A 22949-nucleotide genomic window follows, 5' to 3' on the forward strand; every position below is an offset into this window, starting at 1 on the left:
GTTCTGCGTTGCGTGTTTCTAAGTTGTGTGTTTCTAACTTATGATCTTTCTAAGTTGTGTGTTTCTAAGTTATGTGGATTTTTCCAAGTTTTCTAAGTTATGACAGTTCTAAGTTGTGACTTTCTAAGTTATGTGTGGTTCCCGCCCACCTGCACGGTGACGGAGCTGGACTGCGCGCCCACGACTGCCACCACCTTGTCCAGCCCGCCGGCGCGGAACCTGGGCGCGCTGCCGTCGGAGCAGGCGAACTCCTGCGCGTGGAACTCGTTCTGGTGCGCGATGAACGCTGCGCCGGGGGAGAACAACACGCACCCCGGTGCAGCCAACCAATTTATTTCTTTCGACCGATCTCACACATACACGTAGCATCAACCTTGTGATCATTATACTTATATTTTATACTGTGATTTTTTGGTCAGTTAAAAAAAAAATTGGTTGTCTGTAAAGTCGGTCTACGGACGATAGTTTAACGTGACAACGTCATAACAAAACATCGATGAAATGATTTCATAATTTTATGAATAAAATTGAATAATTTTTATTGAATTATCACTATTTTGTATGGATACAAAGAAGGAGTGAAATGAAATCTACAATTTAATTGATAAATTTACTTTTATTTGCACTCATTAATTCAAATATGTTTATTACTTTAACGAAGAGATTATTTTAACTATATATTTTATACATGTTCGCTATTTAACTTCTTCCAATCTGTGTTATTCTGTTAAGGATACGACGATGATAGTAAAAGTAGGAAACGAATGGGAGTGTTTCAAGTTTTAAATTGCCTCGAAAAAGTCAAATCGATGGTTGTTCCAATCGAGTGGAAGAGAGATAGATGCGGCGCGGCGCAGGCGTACAATGAGCGTAACGGGACACAGCGTAACGGGACAATGTGCCATACGGGACACTTTTTCGTGCGTGCAGCCGGCGTTCATCGATTTATTAGATGTTGTCACGTCAAAAAAATTACTTGCATACAATTGAGGTGCTTGAAATAAAAAAAAATTTTGAACGAGGCTTTCAGTACTCGCCAGAGATGTGTAAACATGTAACCTCGGTAATGAGCAAATTCATGTGTTCTCGTTTTGAAAATGCGCTCATAATACGAAAATAATGCCGAGCGTGATAAATATACGCACGCAGTTTTTTTTAATAACGTTTCTTGTCATGATTGACACGTACTTTTCCGCACTCTCTCTGCTAGTATTAAACTTTTATTTAGCGATTCAGTGTAGGTACAGTGTGCAACAGGGCCACTTTGGCCCCAAATGTATGGTTTTCAGACACTCTGTCAAAAAATTTATTTTTTATTCCATATAACACGAAATGTACCTGAAAATTGATACATACGTACCTTCCTACGTGCTTTTACTATAATATAAAAAATATCTTTAGCCAGATAACCTCAATAGTGTGCACCAGGGCCTCTAGCAGCAAAGTTGACTATCGAATCATTTGATTTATAGAGCGAAAGGTTAAACTATTAAATAAAACTGCTCCTATCAAAGCGAAACAGACTTTTAAAAATCACTAAACCCCTGCTTTGGACCCGACTTTCGACAATAAAATTCGTTAAAATACTGCTCATCTTTTCAACATCCATTAAATAAACAGTTAATAATATATAGTTTTCCTTTTGGAATGTGAACATTGGTTCCCGCCGTCCGCCACAGAGACAGCGCCATGGTTACACATTTTACCAAATTACTCCTACCAAATGCCGTATACCGAGAACTTAGATGTTTACACGTCATAAAAAAGTGTTCATAATTTTATTAAAGAAAAATAATGCAGAAATAAACATCTCAAAGCCTTGTCGCACACGCTTAAAACAACTTTTGATGTAATGGGATTTACACTAGCTTGTTTATTACAATTTGACCATTATAGATTCATGTTATTTGCTGAGACACATATCAGGAAACATTTTCGTTAAAAGTACACTATTTCCATAAAAGAATGTCCCTAGTTATAAATTTTAACAGCATCAACTGTAAGCGTTGCAGAGTGTTGGTTCAATTAAATTAAAGAGTTACTCAAACTGTTTTAGATAAGCGCATGTGCGGGTACTGCTTTGTTTTCTCGCAAAATTGCGACTCCTGAGCGTAAAGCGTGTTTGTGTTCTGCATTTTGCTAAAAGTGAATCTGTAATTTCAGCCCTCCCCATTGGAACCTCTTTGTACGAGAGTGGTTGAACATCGAAGTCCCTGACCGTTGGATTAATCGTAATGGTCGAGACGACAGAAAATTTTTTTTTCCGCTGGCCTCCGCACGTTCACCTGACATGACGCCATGCGATTATTTTCTTCCTTTGGGGCTTTATAAAATATCCTGTCTACGTTCCGCTACTATCTAATGATTTGCCAGAATCACAGAATCGAAGAGGCTATTGCTCCAATTACTCCGGACGTGTTAACCAAAGTGTGGGAAGAATTGGACTTCAGGTTGGATATGTGACATATAGGTAACTAAAGGTGCACACATTGGAAATTTTAAAGAAAAAAAAAAAGGTTATTTTATCCTCAATCTGATTTAAGATTTGTTGCGAATAGTCTGAATTAGACCGTCATAATATACCATTGAAAACGGGACATTCTTTAATGGGCACGCTCATTGGCGTAGCTGTGTTCATAAAGTTGGGAGGGACAAATAATGATTTTGATGTCATGTAAACCCATTCCCCTCTTACTAAGACGGGAAGGGGGGGGGGGGGAAGGGGGTGCCCGGGGGTCCTCCACCGGAAAATTTTGATTTTTAAAGTGCAAAATAGCGCTTTTCAAGCAGTTTTTGTATCTAACCATTGGATACATCGATGTTAGAATTATTAATGTTTCCTTAAGATAAAATTTGATGAGTGAAGAAATTACAAATAAAGTTGGGCAGAATAATATTATAAAATAAAAATATCACGGTCTAGAATGTTGGGGGGGACAGTCCCCTCCACCCAAAAAGTTCAGGAGGACATGTCCCCCCTGTCCACCCCCCCCCCCCCTCCCGGTTCCTACGCCCTTGGGCACGCTGTGTTTACGATGAAAGCAGTTTATGTCTCACCTTTCGCGAAGCTGAGCGACTGCTCGAGGCCGTACGTGGCGCTGTCGCACGTGTCGAAGGCCAGCATCCCCAGCTTGATCCCCGGCAGCAGCTCGGAGCTGTTGTTGATCTGCTGCAGAGTGTACAGCATGGCCTCCAGCGGCTGCATGCCGACTTCCTTCTGTAGGAGATCGTCACAATCATTCCCTTGTTTGTGCCGAACTGCGCAACACTAGCTCCTTCAACTTACCGAGAACCAGGGGCGCAACAACTAAATTTCCAAAGGGAAGGGGGGGGGGCAATATACCTTTTTATAAAGAATCATCGATCCCCCCCTATTGAAGCGGGGGGTCCGGGGGTCCTCCCCCGGGAAAATTTGTAGTTCAAGGTGGATAATGGTGCTATTCAAGCAGTTTTATTATCTAAAAATTGATTACACAGCACTTTCTTTGCCCCCGTTTGCCCCCACTTCAAGGTTTCAGAGAGGGGGGGGGGCAAAATAACCTTGCTCCCCCCCCCCTGTTGTTACACCCCTGCTGAGAACGAAGGTTGCAACTTATCCAGGGATATCCGTAGATGTGCGGGCATCTTCCTTAAACCACGGGTGCTACGTTCACATACTTTGAATTACAGCCCACAAGAACAATATTGTTATGACAGCAAAACATTAAAAAAAAAATTGTTAGGACCTCTAAAAAAACGTAACACAAACAGGACTCGGAAGTTGAAGTACGGCGAAGTTTTTACGAAGATCCAGTGAACTGAAATTAAGAAGAACTCTTAGTTTATTTGAGGTGAATTCTTTGTTTAATTTATCGACTTATTTATGTGAGGAAATTTTCTACCACTGAACCACGCAGAAGTTTAGAAAGTATAAAGAGATAGCAAAACAAAACATACAAACGATTTCCAAGATTATGAAGGGGGAAAAAACCTTTCACACACTTCAGTACGATACGAACTTAAACAAATTACTAGCAAGTAAATAATAAACTTTTTGTACAGATAATATATTCACAATACTTAATGTTATTAATGAAATGAAAAAAAAAATATTTGCAAACCATCACAATATTTATACACGAAAAAAATATTTAAATGTTCAATTTAATGAAACATGTTTTTAAATTGTAATTTTTTTGATAAATTAAACTATCCTGAAACGGCCAAATTATTATCTAACCAATCATTTTCACACATATACGCATATTTAATCACACATTACTGATACTACTGCTAAACCTATGCATGGAAGTTTATTTAGTAAATACCTGGAAAATTTTATCTTCAATATAGAAAGTAAAAAATTGTTTATTAGGCATTATTAAGGAGAAATAAGCCAAATTGCAGCCACTTCCATGCTAACAGGATTATTAAGGAAGGAGCTTAAAAAATATAGTACTACTGATTAACTGACATAAAAAGCCACAAACATCAATGCCCTACACAGGATACGAACCCAGAACTTCTAGCGCCAAAGATGGTTACTGTTTCAATCATCTGCATCATGGGGAAAAAAACGCCGTAAACGAGGTCAAAGACAAAATATACGGCCAAATTATCGAAGTGCTAAAAGAGATTTGGTTGCAAGAGTACGCTTTGTTCTGACCCGGCAATAACTTTTTTTTGTTACAGTTAGTAGTTAGTCATTAAACAAAACGTTTTCTGCTAAACGTGTACACGTCTTGCAGGAGAAATATTTCCAGTATTAAGTTATGAATCTTAATATCTTGTTAAATGTGACATTTTTATATTGCGGCCAGATTTAATACTGTATATATATATATATATAAATTTATAGTTAAATTTTGTAACTTAAAATTTCTAAACCCTTAGCTTCAATGGTCGTAACGGGAACTCGGCACTAGGCTAGGATGCGGCAAAGTCGCTAGACCGAAAGTCGTTTAGCTGAAAGTCACTATATTGAAAGGCACTAAATCGGAAGGCACTAGACCGAAAGGCACTAGGCCAAAAGACAGTAGACCGAAAGGCACTAGACAGAAAGTCGTTTCTCAGAAATTTCGGTCATATGACTTTGTCCAGTGCTTGCTACCCGTCGTAACTACACCGTTATACATGAATGGTTATGTTCTTAAACATGATAGTAATGTATGTTATTAACCTTTACTATAATATGGGAAATATACCGTACAAATGTTGTGCATATCCTTAGCATTCGACTATTTACTAAATAAATTTGCTATACAATTGCATAGGTTTTAATGAGCTCTCCTTACAATTCAAGAAACATCATCAAATAAATTTTTTTAGAGTGAACATGAAAACACTCTAAATACTAAGTATTATTTTTATTGAAAAAAGTATAAAACAAAGCATTTAATTATTACTATAAATTACTAAGGTAAACATTTTTTAAATACAATATTAATTAATTCAGAATGTTTGAGAATTGCCTTCTCACATTTATTTTTTAGTTAGGCGGTTTCCTTAAATGGGAATTTGATTCAATAGAAAAATGTCTCGGCTATGAGGCTTGAAGTGAACATGCAGAACTTTAAGATGAGCATATCACAGTTATTTCGACTCTTTTTTTTTAAGGACAAGATACAATAAATATTCAGAAAACGAGTGACACTCGTAAAAATATATCATTTCCTAACATGGAGCCATAAAGTCTTTTATGTTCAGATATTTTGAACGCAGATAATGCTGCCAAATATTTTATCAGTTCTAATATAATAAACTGTTAGTCATCTTTTGATTATTTAACCTAACATTATGATGTTTCAATAATTGTTATAAGGCACTATTCAAAAAAAATCATTTTACTAACTAAATAAATCCTTTTTCTATGATTACGACACAATTTGCATCTGCAAAGTTCGTGTCTTTAATGATCAAAAGAATATGCGTGGCTGCAAAATCCTCACGTATTAAACTTCACTAAAGTGTAGTTACACACAGGGTTGTCGTTAAATTAATTCTCTGATTCCTGTTTTGACTATAACGCGATGTTTTTAGATTGGCCCGTAGCCGAGAGGAATGAAGTATGTTGAATCCTGATCAACTCTCTTACCCCTTTCCTTTTCCATTTGCATAATTAAATGTTAAATATAAAAAAACCGTCAAGATTTAAAAAAGGGCCATGGAAGTTGAGCGATCAGATCACTTGCCTCCACACAAAGACGCATTCTAAAAGGAATTTTTGCGTGAGTGGTCAACGTGGCGGACGTTTCCGTGTGCCTCTCGGGATGCTGCCACTTTCCTTCAAATTATTCATTCACTAGACAAGACACTAAGGCTAGGAGATATAAACCAAAACACGCCATCTTTGGTTTCACCAGCTTTCAAGGTGTAACAGTTTTCCATCTATTAATTTTCAAAATTTGGCTTCGTTAAAGGATAGTATAATTTAACGGAAAGCCTGACGTTAATAGAGACTAACTTCCACAGATAGATTTCCCTGTGAAGTCACTGTCGTTCGGTAACGAATTAATTTTTCTTGAATGACTACGACTGTAATAATACTAGCAATCGACACTATACTGCGGTATTTTGATCATCTCTAATGTGCGATATCTGACTCAATGAAAATACATGAAATATTAAGTGGAAAAAAAATATATAATTGCATAGCAATCGTTGAAACCAGATGGCGTGTTATAAAAGGTTGGTGGCTACAGCGCTGGTCAGGGTGTGGGCTCGGAAGGTTGGCGTACCTGTATCCTGCCGCACTCGACGCCGCCCCGACCTCGGCCGTGGACGGGGAACAGCGCTCCGAGGATGATGTCGCCGGTGTAGTTGAGGTACGTGTGCTGTCGCGAGGCGGCGGCGCAGCAGGCGATCACGCAGCCCGCCGCCAGCAACCTCGCCGCTCCGGACCCCGTCGGGGCCCGCCACCTGACGCGAGAACACCAGCTCTGCCAACTGTACAATGTGGACACAGAGTAACACCAGCTCTGCCAACTGTACAACGTGGACACAGAGTAACACCAGCTCTGCCAACTGTACAACTTTACAACGTGGACACCGAGTATCACCAGCACTGCCAACTGTACAATGTGGACACAGAGTAACACCAGCTCTGCCAACTGTACAACGTGGACACAGAGTATCACCAGCTCTGCCAACTGTACAACTTTACAACGTGGAAACCATGTATCACCAGCTCTGCCAACTTTACAACGTGGAAACCGTGTATCACCAGCTCTGCCAACTGTACAACTTTACAACGTGGACACCGAGTATCACCAGCACTGCCAACTTTACAACGTGGACACAGAGTATCACCAGCTCTGCCAACTGTACAACTTTACAACGTGGAAACCATGTATCACCAGCTCTGCCAACTTTACAACGTGGAAACCGTGTATCACCAGCTCTGCCAACTGTACAACTTTACAACGTGGACACAGAGTATCACCAGCTCTGCCAACTGTACAACTTTACAACGTGGAAACCGTGTATCACCAGCTCTGCCAACTGTACAACTTTACAACGTGGACACCGAGTATCACCAGCACTGCCAACTGTACAAATATTACAACGTGGAAACCATGTATCACCAGCTCTGCCAACTTTACAACGTGGAAACCGTGTATCACCAGCTCTGCCAACTGTACAACTTTACAACGTGGAAACCATGTATCACCAGCTCTGCCAACTTTACAACGTGGAAACCGTGTATCACCAGCTCTACCAACTGTACAACTTTACAACGTGGACACCGTGTATCACCAGCACTGCCAACTGTACAACTTTACAACGTGGACACCGAGTATCACCAGCACTGCCAACTTTACAACGTGGACACAGAGTATCACCAGCTCTGCCAACTGTACAACTTTACAACGTGGAAACCATGTATCACCAGCTCTGCCAACTTTACAACGTGGAAACCGTGTATCACCAGCTCTGCCAACTTTACAACGTGGAAACCGTGTATCACCAGCTCTGCCAACTGTACAACTTTACAACGTGGACACCGAGTATCACCAGCACTGCCAACTTTACAACGTGGACACAGAGTATCACCAGCTCTGCCAACTGTACAACTTTACAACGTGGAAACCATGTATCACCAGCTCTGCCAACTTTACAACGTGGAAACCATGTATCACCAGCTCTGCCAACTGTACAACTTTACAACGTGGACACAGAGTATCACCAGCTCTGCCAACTGTACAACTTTACAACGTGGAAACCACGTATCACCAGCTCTGCCAACTTTACAACGTGGAAACCGTGTATCACCAGCTCTGCCAACTGTACAACTTTACAACGTGGACACCGAGTATCACCAGCACTGCCAACTTTACAACGTGGACACAGAGTATCACCAGCTCTGCCAACTGTACAACTTTACAACGTGGAAACCATGTATCACCAGCTCTGCCAACTTTACAACGTGGAAACCGTGTATCACCAGCTCTGCCAACTGTACAACTTTACAACGTGGACACAGAGTATCACCAGCTCTGCCAACTGTACAACAATACAACGTGGAAACCGTGTATCACCAGCTCTGCCAACTGTACAACTTTACAACGTGGACACCGAGTATCACCAGCACTGCCAACTGTACAACTTTACAACGTGGAAACCATGTATCACCAGCTCTGCCAACTTTACAACGTGGAAACCGTGTATCACCAGCTCTGCCAACTGTACAACTTTACAACGTGGAAACCATGTATCACCAGCTCTGCCAACTTTACAACGTGGAAACCGTGTATCACCAGCTCTACCAACTGTACAACTTTACAACGTGGACACCGTGTATCACCAGCACTGCCAACTGTACAACTTTACAACGTGGACACCGAGTATCACCAGCACTGCCAACTTTACAACGTGGACACAGAGTATCACCAGCTCTGCCAACTGTACAACTTTACAACGTGGAAACCATGTATCACCAGCTCTGCCAACTTTACTACGTGGAAACCGTGTATCACCAGCTCTGCCAACTTTACAACGTGGAAACCGTGTATCACCAGCTCTGCCAACTGTACAACTTTACAACGTGGACACCGAGTATCACCAGCACTGCCAACTTTACAACGTGGACACAGAGTATCACCAGCTCTGCCAACTGTACAACTTTACAACGTGGAAACCATGTATCACCAGCTCTGCCAACTTTACAACGTGGAAACCGTGTATCACCAGCTCTGCCAACTGTACAACTTTACAACGTGGACACAGAGTATCACCAGCTCTGCCAACTGTACAACTTTACAACGTGGAAACCGTGTATCACCAGCTCTGCCAACTGTACAACTTTACAACGTGGACACCGAGTATCACCAGCACTGCCAACTGTACAAATATTACAACGTGGAAACCATGTATCACCAGCTCTGCCAACTTTACAACGTGGAAACCGTGTATCACCAGCTCTGCCAACTGTACAACTTTACAACGTGGAAACCATGTATCACCAGCTCTGCCAACTTTACAACGTGGAAACCGTGTATCACCAGCTCTACCAACTGTACAACTTTACAACGTGGACACCGTGTATCACCAGCACTGCCAACTGTACAACTTTACAACGTGGACACCGAGTATCACCAGCACTGCCAACTTTACAACGTGGACACAGAGTATCACCAGCTCTGCCAACTGTACAACTTTACAACGTGGAAACCATGTATCACCAGCTCTGCCAACTTTACAACGTGGAAACCGTGTATCACCAGCTCTGCTAACTTTACAACGTGGAAACCGTATATCACCAGCTCTGCCAACTGTACAACTTTACAACGTGGACACCGAGTATCACCAGTACTGCCAACTTTACAACGTGGACACAGAGTATCACCAGCTCTGCCAACTGTACAACTTTACAACGTGGAAACCATGTATCACCAGCTCTGCCAACTTTACAACGTGGAAACCGTGTATCACCAGCTCTGCCAACTGTACAACTTTACAACGTGGACACAGAGTATCACCAGCTCTGCCAACTGTACAACTTTACAACGTGGAAACCACGTATCACCAGCTCTGCCAACTTTACAACGTGGAAACCGTGTATCACCAGCTCTGCCAACTGTACAACTTTACAACGTGGACACCGAGTATCACCAGCACTGCCAACTTTACAACGTGGACACAGAGTATCACCAGCTCTGCCAACTGTACAACTTTACAACGTGGAAACCATGTATCACCAGCTCTGCCAACTTTACAACGTGGAAACCGTGTATCACCAGCTCTGCCAACTGTTCAACTTTACAACGTGGACACAGAGTATCACCAGCTCTGCCAACTGTACAACAATACAACGTGGAAACCGTGTATCACCAGCTCTGCCAACTGTACAACTTTACAACGTGGACACCGAGTATCACCAGCACTGCCAACTGTACAACTTTACAACGTGGAAACCATGTATCACCAGCTCTGCCAACTTTACAACGTGGAAACCGTGTATCACCAGCTCTGCCAACTGTACAACTTTACAACGTGGAAACCATGTATCACCAGCTCTGCCAACTTTACAACGTGGAAACCGTGTATCACCAGCTCTACCAACTGTACAACTTTACAACGTGGACACCGTGTATCACCAGCACTGCCAACTGTACAACTTTACAACGTGGACACCGAGTATCACCAGCACTGCCAACTTTACAACGTGGACACAGAGTATCACCAGCTCTGCCAACTGTACAACTTTACAACGTGGAAACCATGTATCACCAGCTCTGCCAACTTTACTACGTGGAAACCGTGTATCACCAGCTCTGCCAACTTTACAACGTGGAAACCGTGTATCACCAGCTCTGCCAACTGTACAACTTTACAACGTGGACACCGAGTATCACCAGCACTGCCAACTTTACAACGTGGACACAGAGTATCACCAGCTCTGCCAACTGTACAACTTTACAACGTGGAAACCATGTATCACCAGCTCTGCCAACTTTACAACGTGGAAACCGTGTATCACCAGCTCTGCCAACTGTACAACTTTACAACGTGGACACAGAGTATCACCAGCTCTGCCAACTGTACAACTTTACAACGTGGAAACCACGTATCACCAGCTCTGCCAACTTTACAACGTGGAAACCGTGTATCACCAGCTTGCCAACTGTACAACTTTACAACGTGGACACCGTGTATCACCAGCACTGCCAACTTTACAACAAGGACACCGTATATCGCCACACTGCCAACTTTACAACGTGGACACCGTGGACACCGTGGACACCGTGTATCACCAGCACTGTCAACTTTACAACGTGGACACCTAGTATCACCAGCACTGCCAACTTTACAACATGGACACCGTGTATCGTCACACTGCCAACTTTACAACGTGGACACCGAGTATCACCAGCACTGCCAACTTTACAACGTGGACACCGAGTATCACCAGCACTGCCAACTTTACAACGTGGACACCGTGTATCGTCACACTGCCAACTTTACAACGTGGACACCGAGTATCACCAGCACTGCCAACTTTACAACGTGGACACCGTGTATCGTCACACTGCCAACTTTACAACGTGGACACCGTGTATCACCAGCACTGCCAACTTTACAATGTGGACACAGAGTATCACCAGCACTGCCAACTTTACAACGTGGACACCGAGTATCACCAGCACTGCCAACTTTACAACGTGGACACAGAGTATCACCAGCACTGCCAACTTTACAACGTGGACACCGTATATCATCACACTGTCCACTTTATAACGTGGATACCTAGTATCACCAGCACTGCCAACTTTACAACGTGGACACTGTATATCACCACACTGCCCACTTTAGAACGTGGACACCGAGTATCACCACACTGCCAACTTTACAACATGGACACCGAGTATCACCAGCACTGCCAACTTTACAACATGGACACCGAGTATCACCAGCACTGCCAACTTTACAATGTGGACACCGAGTATTGTCTTCAGGGCATGACTTCCCAAAGGGGGTGGGAGGGGGGTGAGGGAGAAAGGTGGTGCCAACTTCGTAGCACAGGCGGACGCACGCCGCCTTTTAGTACGAGAAGATCTGAATTCGAGTCCCGAACAAGTCATTGGTGTGAATTTGAAACTTCTGGGTAAGTCACAACTCCTGTCACAGTTAATATAATTGTCAAAGTGAAGAAGTTGCTTTGTCTAAAATGAGTCATTAAACGGGGAAGTTTGACTTGATAATAAAATTTAACAATGAGCCAGATATGTAAATTAAAAAAAATTAAAAACCGATGGCGGCGTGGCAATCCAAATATCCGAGGTTTGAATACCTTTCCGGCCATCCTGAATTTTGATTTTCAAATGATTCCCGAAATTACTCCAAGCAAAAAAAATATTAAACCTTCCGCTGGATCACTATACACCAATAGAACGGTAGATTTTTTTTATATCTAAACAAACTTTTTTTAAAGACATGCAATTTGTTTCATACTGTTAAAAAACCATTTCATAATTTAACAGGTTTTCATCGGTCAAATTTTTCTGATTCTCAGTAACATGATCAGTATTATATTTAGTGTATTTTTTGAATACATTCACAATTGTTAGGCCTGATTTATAAACTAAGAAAGGAACGCAACTAAGAAATACGCAACCAACGCAAGAAAATCTCAGTTGTTTACAAAAGCAGACAAGTCAACAATACGTCACCAACTTCATAACATAAAATCTTAAAACCGTAGATTACAATTTTTTTACCCTGGGCTTCTTTTGATGATTTATATTTAAAATGGACACAAAAAAAATTGTCAATAAATTGATATAAAAGTGTTATTTTCTTTTATTATGTGAAAGTTTTTCAAGTGTAAACATTAATTAAATCATAAAAATAACACGTGTCCAACACACATGATGTCTGCATATTTAAACATTTTCAGTACACTTCTCTTCAACCATGGCTGTCTGGAACGCAAGACAAACCGCAATAAGTTAGAAGTTGGACGATGCGTGTGTTCCATTTTTGCATCTCACATATTTTAAAAACGGATATTTGAAAACATTATTATAGAACTTTTTGCGTTTCTTGCATTTTTATGTGTCTTGCGTAGTTTATAAACCCGGCATTAGTTCTCTTGGTGGCTTGTTTTTTCAACATTAGGGGACTAACCTTTTGAATGTGCGAAGATATGCGATATTTTCCGTCACATTGTAACGGTTGCTGTAACTGTAAAGGCCCTACCACATTCGCGCAGTCACGTCTTTCCCATCTGTCTGACCGTGTTTTCTGATGGATTCTCTGTAGCAACGCATCCACTTGTCTGATTCATCTGGTTCACGTGATCGTACACAGAGGGCAACACGGTAGCTTACTATAGATATTTATCTTGGCTTTATACAAAAGAGATATTAATATAAATATATTAATGGAATTTTGATTTCTTTTTTAAATTGGACTTAAAATTTACTATATTTTTCAACCAAACATTTATTTTAATGCCTACATACGTTTACCATTTAATTTACTTTTACGGGTACTTAATTTTCCGTTTAAAGCAACTAAATAGAAAACATATTAAACAAAAAGGTGCCCTAGGACTAAAAAAGATAAATGTACCATTAAAACGTTAGTTTGAAAAAATATATATTTTCGCCCCTTTTTCCCGTTTATTTGCGAATATTGTTCGTGACGTCAGATGCGGATGATTCGGAAGTTAAAGGTTCGCCAGCTCCAGTCAGACAGATCCACCCCACGGGACTGTGCCGTTGGCATCTGACGTCATATATCAAATGCCATTCCCGCATCTGCACCATCAGCTGCGACAGCATCACTCGGACGCGACTGCGCGAATGTGAGACAAGCTCGTGACTGGATTGTATGCAGCCATGTCAACAACCACACAGCACAGGTTGCCTAACTGTCAGGCGTGTACTCGCCACATTTCAGCTTCACATTTAAAGGTGTGTGGGTGTGTTTATGTATAAGTATATTAACTGGGCAAGAATAAAACACCAAAAATCTTATTATGTTTTCTTTTTTATTGGCTCATCTCCTGCTAAGTAATGTTAACAACGTAGGGAAAACACAAGCGCCCTCTTATATGTACGACTGTAAGAACTAGCCGGGTAGTCTAGTATAACACGAAATTATAGTGGTTTTATTTATAAACCTTAACAAATAAAGTAAGTTTTACATTAAAAACCTAAAAAACATAAATAATATTAATTATAATATGCAAATAAAAGAAGGATGAAAGTTTCCACGTAGTTTGATGATGCACGTATACTGTGGCCACCGTTGCTGTAGCAGAATTTGAACTACTTGAAATATTTGGGTTTATGTTTGAACCTTTAGGCTTTACCCCGTTATTTATAAGTCTACCGATAATTTTGGAATGTGTACATATTTAATTAACCAGATTTATGTTTACAGCCACACAAATAACGATTCCGATATAGTTTTGTAAAGACCCGCAGTGTGGCATTGTTGCGTAAATATAAAAATAAAGATAAAAAAACTTTTATATGTCAAGACTCGGATGACAGAGTATGCAGCAGAGCTAAAGCTGAGTCCACCCCAAGGGTTGAGTTATTTGTTTCTCTCGTCATTTGTTTTTCTCAATAGTTAGTTATTGCTCGCCATTCTAATTTTATTCGTAACAAAACTAAGGTTATTAGATTTTAAATATATTTTATCCATTCAATAAGTACTTTCTTATGGTTTTATGGACCAAAAAATAATTTTATATTTAAATCCTATCATGATTTCAAATTACGCATGAAATCGGGTCATATACAGTTATGAATGCTCTTCACTTTTTTTTACGTCATTCATAAATCTATAAAAAAAAAATTTTTCTTCTAAATTCTGGACACATTAATTTTTGCAGAGTTTTGGGAGATCCAAATTTTTTAGTGCTACGGAAAAATATCACAAAACAAAAAAAAAAATACAACAAACACTACTTGTAAACGGTTTTTTTTCAAACTTGTACACTACACGATTCAAAGCTATCAGTTCTTGCTAAGATTAAAACATAAACTTACAATTAAAATTAATAAAAATCACTAAATAACACGAACTGAACTTAACAGAATCATTTATAAACAATTAACTATTCTTATATTATAAATAAAATGTAAATTATTAAATCAAATACAAATTTATTTAAACAAAATTAATGATTAATGACAGTGCATACTGACGTTTCACCACACAAGCACTGAACATTATGTTTTGTTGAAAATGTAAGTACGGAAATTATTCATAACTTACAGTTTTTTACTAAGTAAATAATTGTCACTCTCTGGTAATTAATTTTCGTTTATTCCACAGCTGAACAATGCATATATGTATCTTGATTTCAACAGTACCGTTTTTGAAATATTTCTTCAAAGAGATCTGGGATGGATAAAAATAATAAATATTCCGAGCCTTATTTTATTTATGTGGGAATCGCCACAGCGTGAAGGACGTGAAACAAAAAATGTATAATTTTCTAACCAATCAAATTCGGTAGGTCTGTGACTTCAGCGAGATAAAATTTTCAGGCGCAACAAATTTTCCGATTTGAAAGAATCTCTGTTTGCATCTCATCGTGGTTGCAACGTCACTGAGAAGGGCATCAGAATTTGGTTTTGGATATAAATGATTAGATTGGTGAATTGGTAATACTATATTATTCGTGTACTTATTAAAAGTTTTCTTTGCTACTATCTTTAAATCTTTGAATAATTTATGTTCACGCACTGTGGCTTTTGGCAAATGCATTTGAAATTTTAAAAGCCTTAAATAGGTTTCTCTAAAAAAAATGTATTAACAAATTTAAAAAAAAGGTTATAACTGTTGTATGTGTGGTGCGTTTGAATTGAGCAGAAAAAAAAATATTATTGTGTTCACAATCGTATATTTCGATTCGCCGCATGTTCACAGTAACGCGATATTTTTTTCTGGCGCATCGGGCCTATTGTGATTCCAATGTTCTAGGTTGCTAGATGTGACCGGATCATTCGTGCGTGTACCACGTCCGGTCGCTTCACCGCTGCGCACAGTGCGACACGAGAAGCCGTTCCGTTTCCCTCCGCGAGCCGCGCGTCATGACCTCGCGCATCGGGCGCACGTGTGGTCGCGCGCTGACGTCATTTTGGCGCGAACCGCCGCGTCGGCGGGGAAAACCGGCACAACCTTCAAGCACGGACTTATCATGAAACAAGAATGTTTGCTTTCGCGTCGTACTCGGAAAGTCTGAAATCGCATCACGGAGTAAATATTGCTCGTACAGTAGCTAGCGCCGATGACTAAGTGTTTTCGTTCTTCTTCCCTGTACACGAAAACTAGAAAACCCGTCTTTAAATCACACGGAAAAGTAAAAACGGAACGGTTCCGGACCCACGAGATATTTACGTGTCCCAATCCGTCTTTTCGGTTCTCCGATTCACGGAAACGTAACAAACCGCAACCAAAGTGACAGAACTTTAACAGCCACGGAAATTTTATTTCATTAAAAAAAAAAAAAAATTGAGATCCAAGAACAATACACGGTCAGGTTTTACATGTATAAAACAAAATAAACCATAAGTAATGAAAGAACACTAGAAATAATTTTTCACGTTTTTTAAAACGTTGCCACCACCGTGGCCGAATACTCGGCTTCTATTGGTCGCACGGAGTAGCGTGAGCGGAAGAGCAGGGCATTGCCGGGAAAAACTATGAAACGATTATGAACCGAAGCCAACACTCAACCTACAAACCTGGGCTGGGCTGCAGCTGGTTCCGGTGGGAATCGAACCCGCGAACCCGAACCTCATTCGTCCACTGTATCCCACAATGCCTTCGGATTTGGCCTCCTCACGGCGCGGGCTCGAGTCGCGACTGTAACCCCGCCTACTTATTTAAAAAAAAAAAATTGTGCGCGTAGAATTCACGCTCGACAGAAGTGAAGCGCTTCTTGCTTTTTAGGTGTTGGTAAGGATAAATTATTTTCACTTTCGATCAAACTATCCTCATAAAATTGAGTGATAACTATAAACTCAATTGCACAAATCAGTAAGTCTTTTCCACACGAATAACTAAATTGTAGATTCTTTAAATTAAATAAAGGAAATGTGGCAGCGTCAATAGTCAGCAGTTACGAAAATTGAGGAGTAAACAAACACAAGCAGCGTTACGAGAATTCTGTAGCATCACTGCTGCGTCATTTCCACCTCTACTTTCCCCTGCAGTCTACCCATCCGACCGTTACAACTCGCGTTTAGCATGCTCCGCTACGTACCTATTCCCACCCCCCCCCCCCTCTAACTTTTGACGTCTTCCCATTCTACCGCTAGTGCATGCGTTGACGCACTCTCCTGCTCTACCGGTTCCCTCACCACGTACCTAACTATTCCCCTCATGCGATCGGAATTCTAGTAACGTTCAAAAATTGTTGCCCCCTCAGCAAAGAAGTTCCACTTAAAAAAAAAACACACACACACACACTCAGGGTCACCAAACATCCTTTTTTCGCATTACAATCAAACCTTTATTGTTTGTTTTCATAACTAGAGTTAGTGGGCGGCAATCCGCGGCCTGGAAACTCTTCGAAGGTCCGCGGTTCGATGCCCGGATCTGACATGCGAACCACGAGTCCCGCGTTGGCCTTGACGACAGTGCAGTTGCAGCCTACCCTGCGGCGGTGTTGCCTGATAGAGCGACAAGTCCGAGCCGCATTGCTAGACACCAGGGAAATTCGCGGATCCATTTCTAGATAGGTTAGAATATAAATGCGTTTAACTTTTTCCCGCTTCAGTGATTGGACCATAGGTAGAGACCTGGAAATTTCGCGGATTCATTTAGTCGCAAGCTAGAATGCAAACCTTCACACTCTCGCACTGTGTTCATGATTGGACCGCAGTTATTTGTACACGCCCCTCTACGACCGTGAGCCAGCGATGCCCAGCTAGGAGAGAAGTAAGCGAATCAGGTAGTGCCAAATAACGAGGATAAAAATGTTCTTGCTAAGAAATCAACCAATGGGAAAGTAAACATGGGTCGAGCACACCTATAACTTTGAATTCTATCCTGAGGCCAGAAGAATCCGCGAAATTTCCGGGTCTCTAACCATAGGACTCTTGAGCCAATGACTAACCCTCAACGTAAGAAATATCGAATCACAAGCATCCCAGTCAACATGTGACACGAGTCAGTAGCCAATGAGCTGGCGTAATTGTCCCGCGTTCATAGAGTATCGTAGAGTCTATCCTAGAGGTAAATGAAACCGCGAAATTTTTACAGTCCGTACGCATTGCCGAGCTGATCCGCACGGTTCCGTGTACGCATGCGTGCCACTGTCGATACTCCGTTCCGTGAGAGCCGTCTTCGTTTACGCGTCATTGCAGGACCGGCCTTACGAGGAAATATTCGGGCAGAAACCAAGTGAACGCAAACATTGGTTTAACGATTACTTTCGCATCGGAAGAGGACTACTTCATCTCCACGTGCTTCCACCGTCTTTCCCTTTCACTGACACGTTGTTTTTTTTTCTTCTTCACGCCCCTGAGTCATCGCCAGCACAGAGGAATCCTGAGAATGGGCGAGGCCAGATGACGAGGCAGACCACATAACGCGTTTGTCAGCGGAGTCGCAAAGTGCTGTTTCGCTACTCCGAGCCGGCAATGCCCGAACTGCTTCCGCGGGGATTACAAACACAACGTCCGAAAATAAATTACGTAATCACATCCCCACCTTACTTTTTTTTAAGCACACGCGTCTTTGACAATAGGCAAGCAAGGGTTCAAACCTTAATTTTTGACGTGTAAACATCTTAGCTCTCAGCATACGGCATTTGGTAGGAGTAATTTCATGAACGGAATGGAAGTCTATTGGAACGGAAACGTGTCCTCAGACACGGTGCTGCCATCTGCGGAAGTCTCAGAAATATCGAAAAGATGGTGCACCTGCGTGATTTATCCGTTTGTATTAACTTTCGCAAACATCGGAGTATGTACTAAGTGTATTGGTGTGTCAAACTATATTTTATAATAGTACAACTAACTTTTAATATTTTATTTTATAATTTATAGTCATAAAAGAAAAAAATTAAAAAAACTACGCATTACAATTTAAATAATTCTCAGTTAAATTGAAATGTAGAGCGTTCATCATCCTGTAAAGAGACAAGAAATTGTTAGCTTACACATATTAGACGCCATTTCGAATAAAATAATTATGTGATGAAATTTTTATTGTTAATCTTAAATATTGAATTTGGTCAATAAGGTTGTTTGTTTGTAGGAAGTATTTACAGACTTATTTCTGTCATTTAAGTAAAAAAAAAAAAAAAAAAAAAACCTACATATATTTAGTTTTATAACACGTGTTTTAAAATGTTTTCTGTGAATCTTGTTTTAATGCATCTATTGGGCCGCAACTTTTAGTTTTAAAAATACATAAAATATATCACCACGTTCGTAATGCTTTAGAGAAATATATTTGACGCCATGTTTATTCCAAGATAATTTTCCTGGCTAGTATATTAGAGTTATTTTTTAAGTTTAGATTTTATCATATTATGACTATTCAAGTTTACAAAATTCATTCCAGGATAGTTTCACAACCATAAAGTTTACTTTGGCACACAAATACTCTTAGTACATCCCCCGATGATCGCGAAAATTGCATGTTGCCACACGTGGGTTCGCCATCTTGACGACTTCGGCATGTGGCTATAGCAGTTTCTGCATGCATGCGCATTGAACTTTAATCCTATTAAATTTACGTTGTGTAATGCGCACTTCTTTCTTTGCATTTTTGTTTTACACTAAAGTTTAAACCCTCAACGTGCGTAAAGAAGTTTAACCTCAATACCCAAGGCGATTATAATTCCGGTCTCGGGAAAAATGTCACAGGTTGAGCGTTGAGAAATCAATAGAAATCTAATCAAACTGAATTATAGTTAGGTTTTGAAAAAAAGGACATATATATACATATTTTACCGTTTCTCCCTGTAATGAAAACGTTTCGTATATTTATCATGCACGGCATTTTTTAATTTTTTTTTTAAGAATAGATACGTACTACGTTAGATTTGGTGTCCTAGTTTCGTATTATAAGTTTATTTACAACACGAAGACCATTGAATTTGCTCTTCGCCGAGGTAAGATGTTTACAAATCACCTGCGAGTACCTAGTGAAAGATTCGCTCAAGCGTATTTTTGTATTTCTCTCATTTTTTTCATGTGGCTCTAGCCACCTTGTTTTAAAAGAAACCACAAAAAAAGTATGAATAAAAAATAACATTAAATAGAAGAAAATTAATAGTAAAACTACGAAAATGACTAAACGTATAATAGGCAAGGTTAATGTTACTAAACTATAACTAAATTTTTTAATAATTAAAAAAAAATTTCTACGTGGGTACATAAATACAGGTGTAATTCCTACAGGAAACAAAAACATTTAAAAATTGACAAACAAAAGAACTAACACTCTGATTTATATATAAAAAAAATCGTAAGCTGTTGAATATAAAACTAGATTAAAATCATTTATCGTTAAACGTGTTGTGTTCTCAGGCCAGCCAGCAAATGCTTCAGTAGTAATTGTTAACTTGGGTTGTCGTCTCACAAAGAGGAGGCGCTTGCGTCAGAGGAAGCGGACGCCACTCCGTCTGCTGCGACTCGGCGGCTCTGGGCGGCCCCCGGACCGCGAGGTCGTGACGTCACAGCTCGCAGCGCGCCCTGCCCGGCCGGAGCCCTCTGCGAGTTCTGCACGGGTTCCTCCAGGGGACGCACCACGACTCCGAAATACCACAACTCCGAAATACCACAACGCCGAACGTACAATAACGCCGAATGCCAAATTGACTACAACGCCGACAGCTATAAAACTGCTGTGTACCACAACGCCGAATTACCAAAAAGCCGAAATACGTTAACGCCGAAAAATGTCATTGCAGGACTGCCACAAAGGTTAGGTTAGGTAAGGTTGGCATACAAATTCATTCAGTTGTTTTTCATTTTGCTCCTGTGGCCCCAGGGGCGCAACAACAGCCCCCCCCCCCCTCTGAAACCTTGAAGTGGGGGCAAACGGGGGCAAAGAAAGTGCTGTGTAATCCTTTTTTAGATAATAAAACTGTTTAAATAGCACCATTTTCCACCTTGAAATACACATTTTCCCGGGAGGACCCCCGGACCCCCCGCTTCAATAGGGGGGGAATCGATGATTCTTTGATTCTTTATAAACAGGTATATTGCCCCCCCCCCCCCCCCTTTTGGAAATTTAGTTGTTGCACCCCTGTGTGCCCCCCCCCCTCCACGCAGCAACATTTTTCGGCGTTACTGTATTTCGGCGTTGTGGTACACAGCAGTTTTCTAGCTGTCGGCGTTGCGGTCAATTTGGCATTCGGCGTTATTGTACGTTCGGCGTTGTGGTATTTCGGCGTTGTGGTAACGACCCGTTCCTCTACACATTCTGCGACACGAGACGCGGCAAGCATCGAAGTGTCGAGGAGATCACCCGCAGGAAAAAGCCGCGTGATTACGAACACAACATTTTTCGTTGAACTCCGACCGTTGATGACGTTCTGACGGCATACACCCTAACCTTCGAGTATTAACACATATGTATTTAGGACGGTATTTATCGCACCGGTGCTACGTTATATACCACGTGTGCATCAGTTGGTGGTGTGAAACGAATATAAGGTTACCGATTTAATTTAAATATAATAAGTAAAATGTATAATAAGTAATGTGAAATTTTAGTGGCACGATTTTCTTTTTATCATAGCCGGTACTGTTGATGAGACCAGCCTATTTACAATGAAGTTTAACATAACCAATATTTCAGGGGGAAGCCTATGATGTAGGCATACATTCTGTATTGCACAGGCCCGAACAAGCCCGAATATCTACCTTCGGCCAACTTCGTCAGTTTTTTTTTGTTTATTACTTTACAAAATTGTGGATGGTTGGTTATGTTAGGTTAGTATAGCTGCATTAAAAATACTGTCAAATCATTTTAATGGTTGTTTAGGAATTTCTAATTTAATATGTAGCTATCGTGACCTAACAAACCATTCACACAATCTCCCAATTTTTTTTAATGTAGCTATACTAACCTAATTAACCTCTTTTGTTCAATAGAGGAAATTTTGTAGCACGAAATAAAGTATTGCCGATTTTTTTTCATTTTTTGTTTTTTGTTTTAAGGAAGAGGGACTATTCGAGATAATTACCCCTTCAACATCAATCATCAGTTCGTTTACGTATCCATAAATTCAAACTATGCCTTCAACCTTGAATCCTCCTCGTGTTAATATTTTGAGTCTACAGAAAATAATTTTCCCCACGTTGGCCGAAGGGCTTGTTCGGGTCTGAATGTAGGTACATCGTAGGCTTCCCATATTTCAGGTTAGGAACTGTAGCGGTAGCATTTTTATCTATGGTTTTATGTTCACTATGGCAAAACACAGGAATTTAACATTGACGAGACAAATTAATTTTACTCCATCTTTAAATTAAATAGCTAGTAAACAAATCACCGATAGTTGTTTAAATGGCTGAAATAAAAAATAAAATCTAAAATAAACAGTATATTTAAATTATGATACAATTTTTTTCTTCATATTTCACTGACATATTAGTTTAATTAACGCACACGTTAATTATTCAATGGTTGCTGGCCCTTTGACGTCTCTGATTTATTCCGTGGCTCACAAGTCGTCGCCTGAGAATTGGAGTGTTCTATGTCCATTGAAGTCGGAACTGAGATATAAGCATTTGAAAGTTCAAACAACTATGAATATCATGACATAGAACAAAATAATATTGGTCTTAAATTAAGAACAAACATTTTTATGTGCGTAGACGTGTGTGGATATAGTACAAATGAATACTAATATTAATTTCGTGTCCATAGCATAAAAAACCTAAAAAGTGGACATAGAACACTCCAATACTCAGGCGGCGAAGTTTCACGGATCATAACGAAACACACGCCACGTGTCGGCTCGTGATCACCAAATGCCGGTCTGT

At 40.4% G+C, this 22949-nt stretch overlaps 1 protein-coding gene across 1 annotated transcript in view; it reads right to left on the reverse strand.

The window, feature by feature from the left end:
• The window catches only part of LOC134531771 (metabotropic glutamate receptor 3-like), a 100730-nt gene that overhangs the window by 65491 nt on the left and 12290 nt on the right, over positions 1–22949 (reverse strand). The window contains exons 2-4 of the mRNA XM_063367663.1: positions 6717–6897; positions 3058–3217; positions 150–286 (exon numbers count right to left, since the gene is read on the reverse strand). Of these exons, the coding sequence (XP_063223733.1) occupies positions 150–286; positions 3058–3217; positions 6717–6897 (478 nt within the window). The remainder of the gene's footprint in view (positions 1–149; positions 287–3057; positions 3218–6716; positions 6898–22949) is intronic.

Source organism: Bacillus rossius, chromosome 5 (assembly GCF_032445375.1).
Source record: "Bacillus rossius redtenbacheri isolate Brsri chromosome 5, Brsri_v3, whole genome shotgun sequence".
In the NCBI taxonomy this organism is placed as follows: domain Eukaryota; kingdom Metazoa; phylum Arthropoda; class Insecta; order Phasmatodea; family Bacillidae; genus Bacillus; species Bacillus rossius.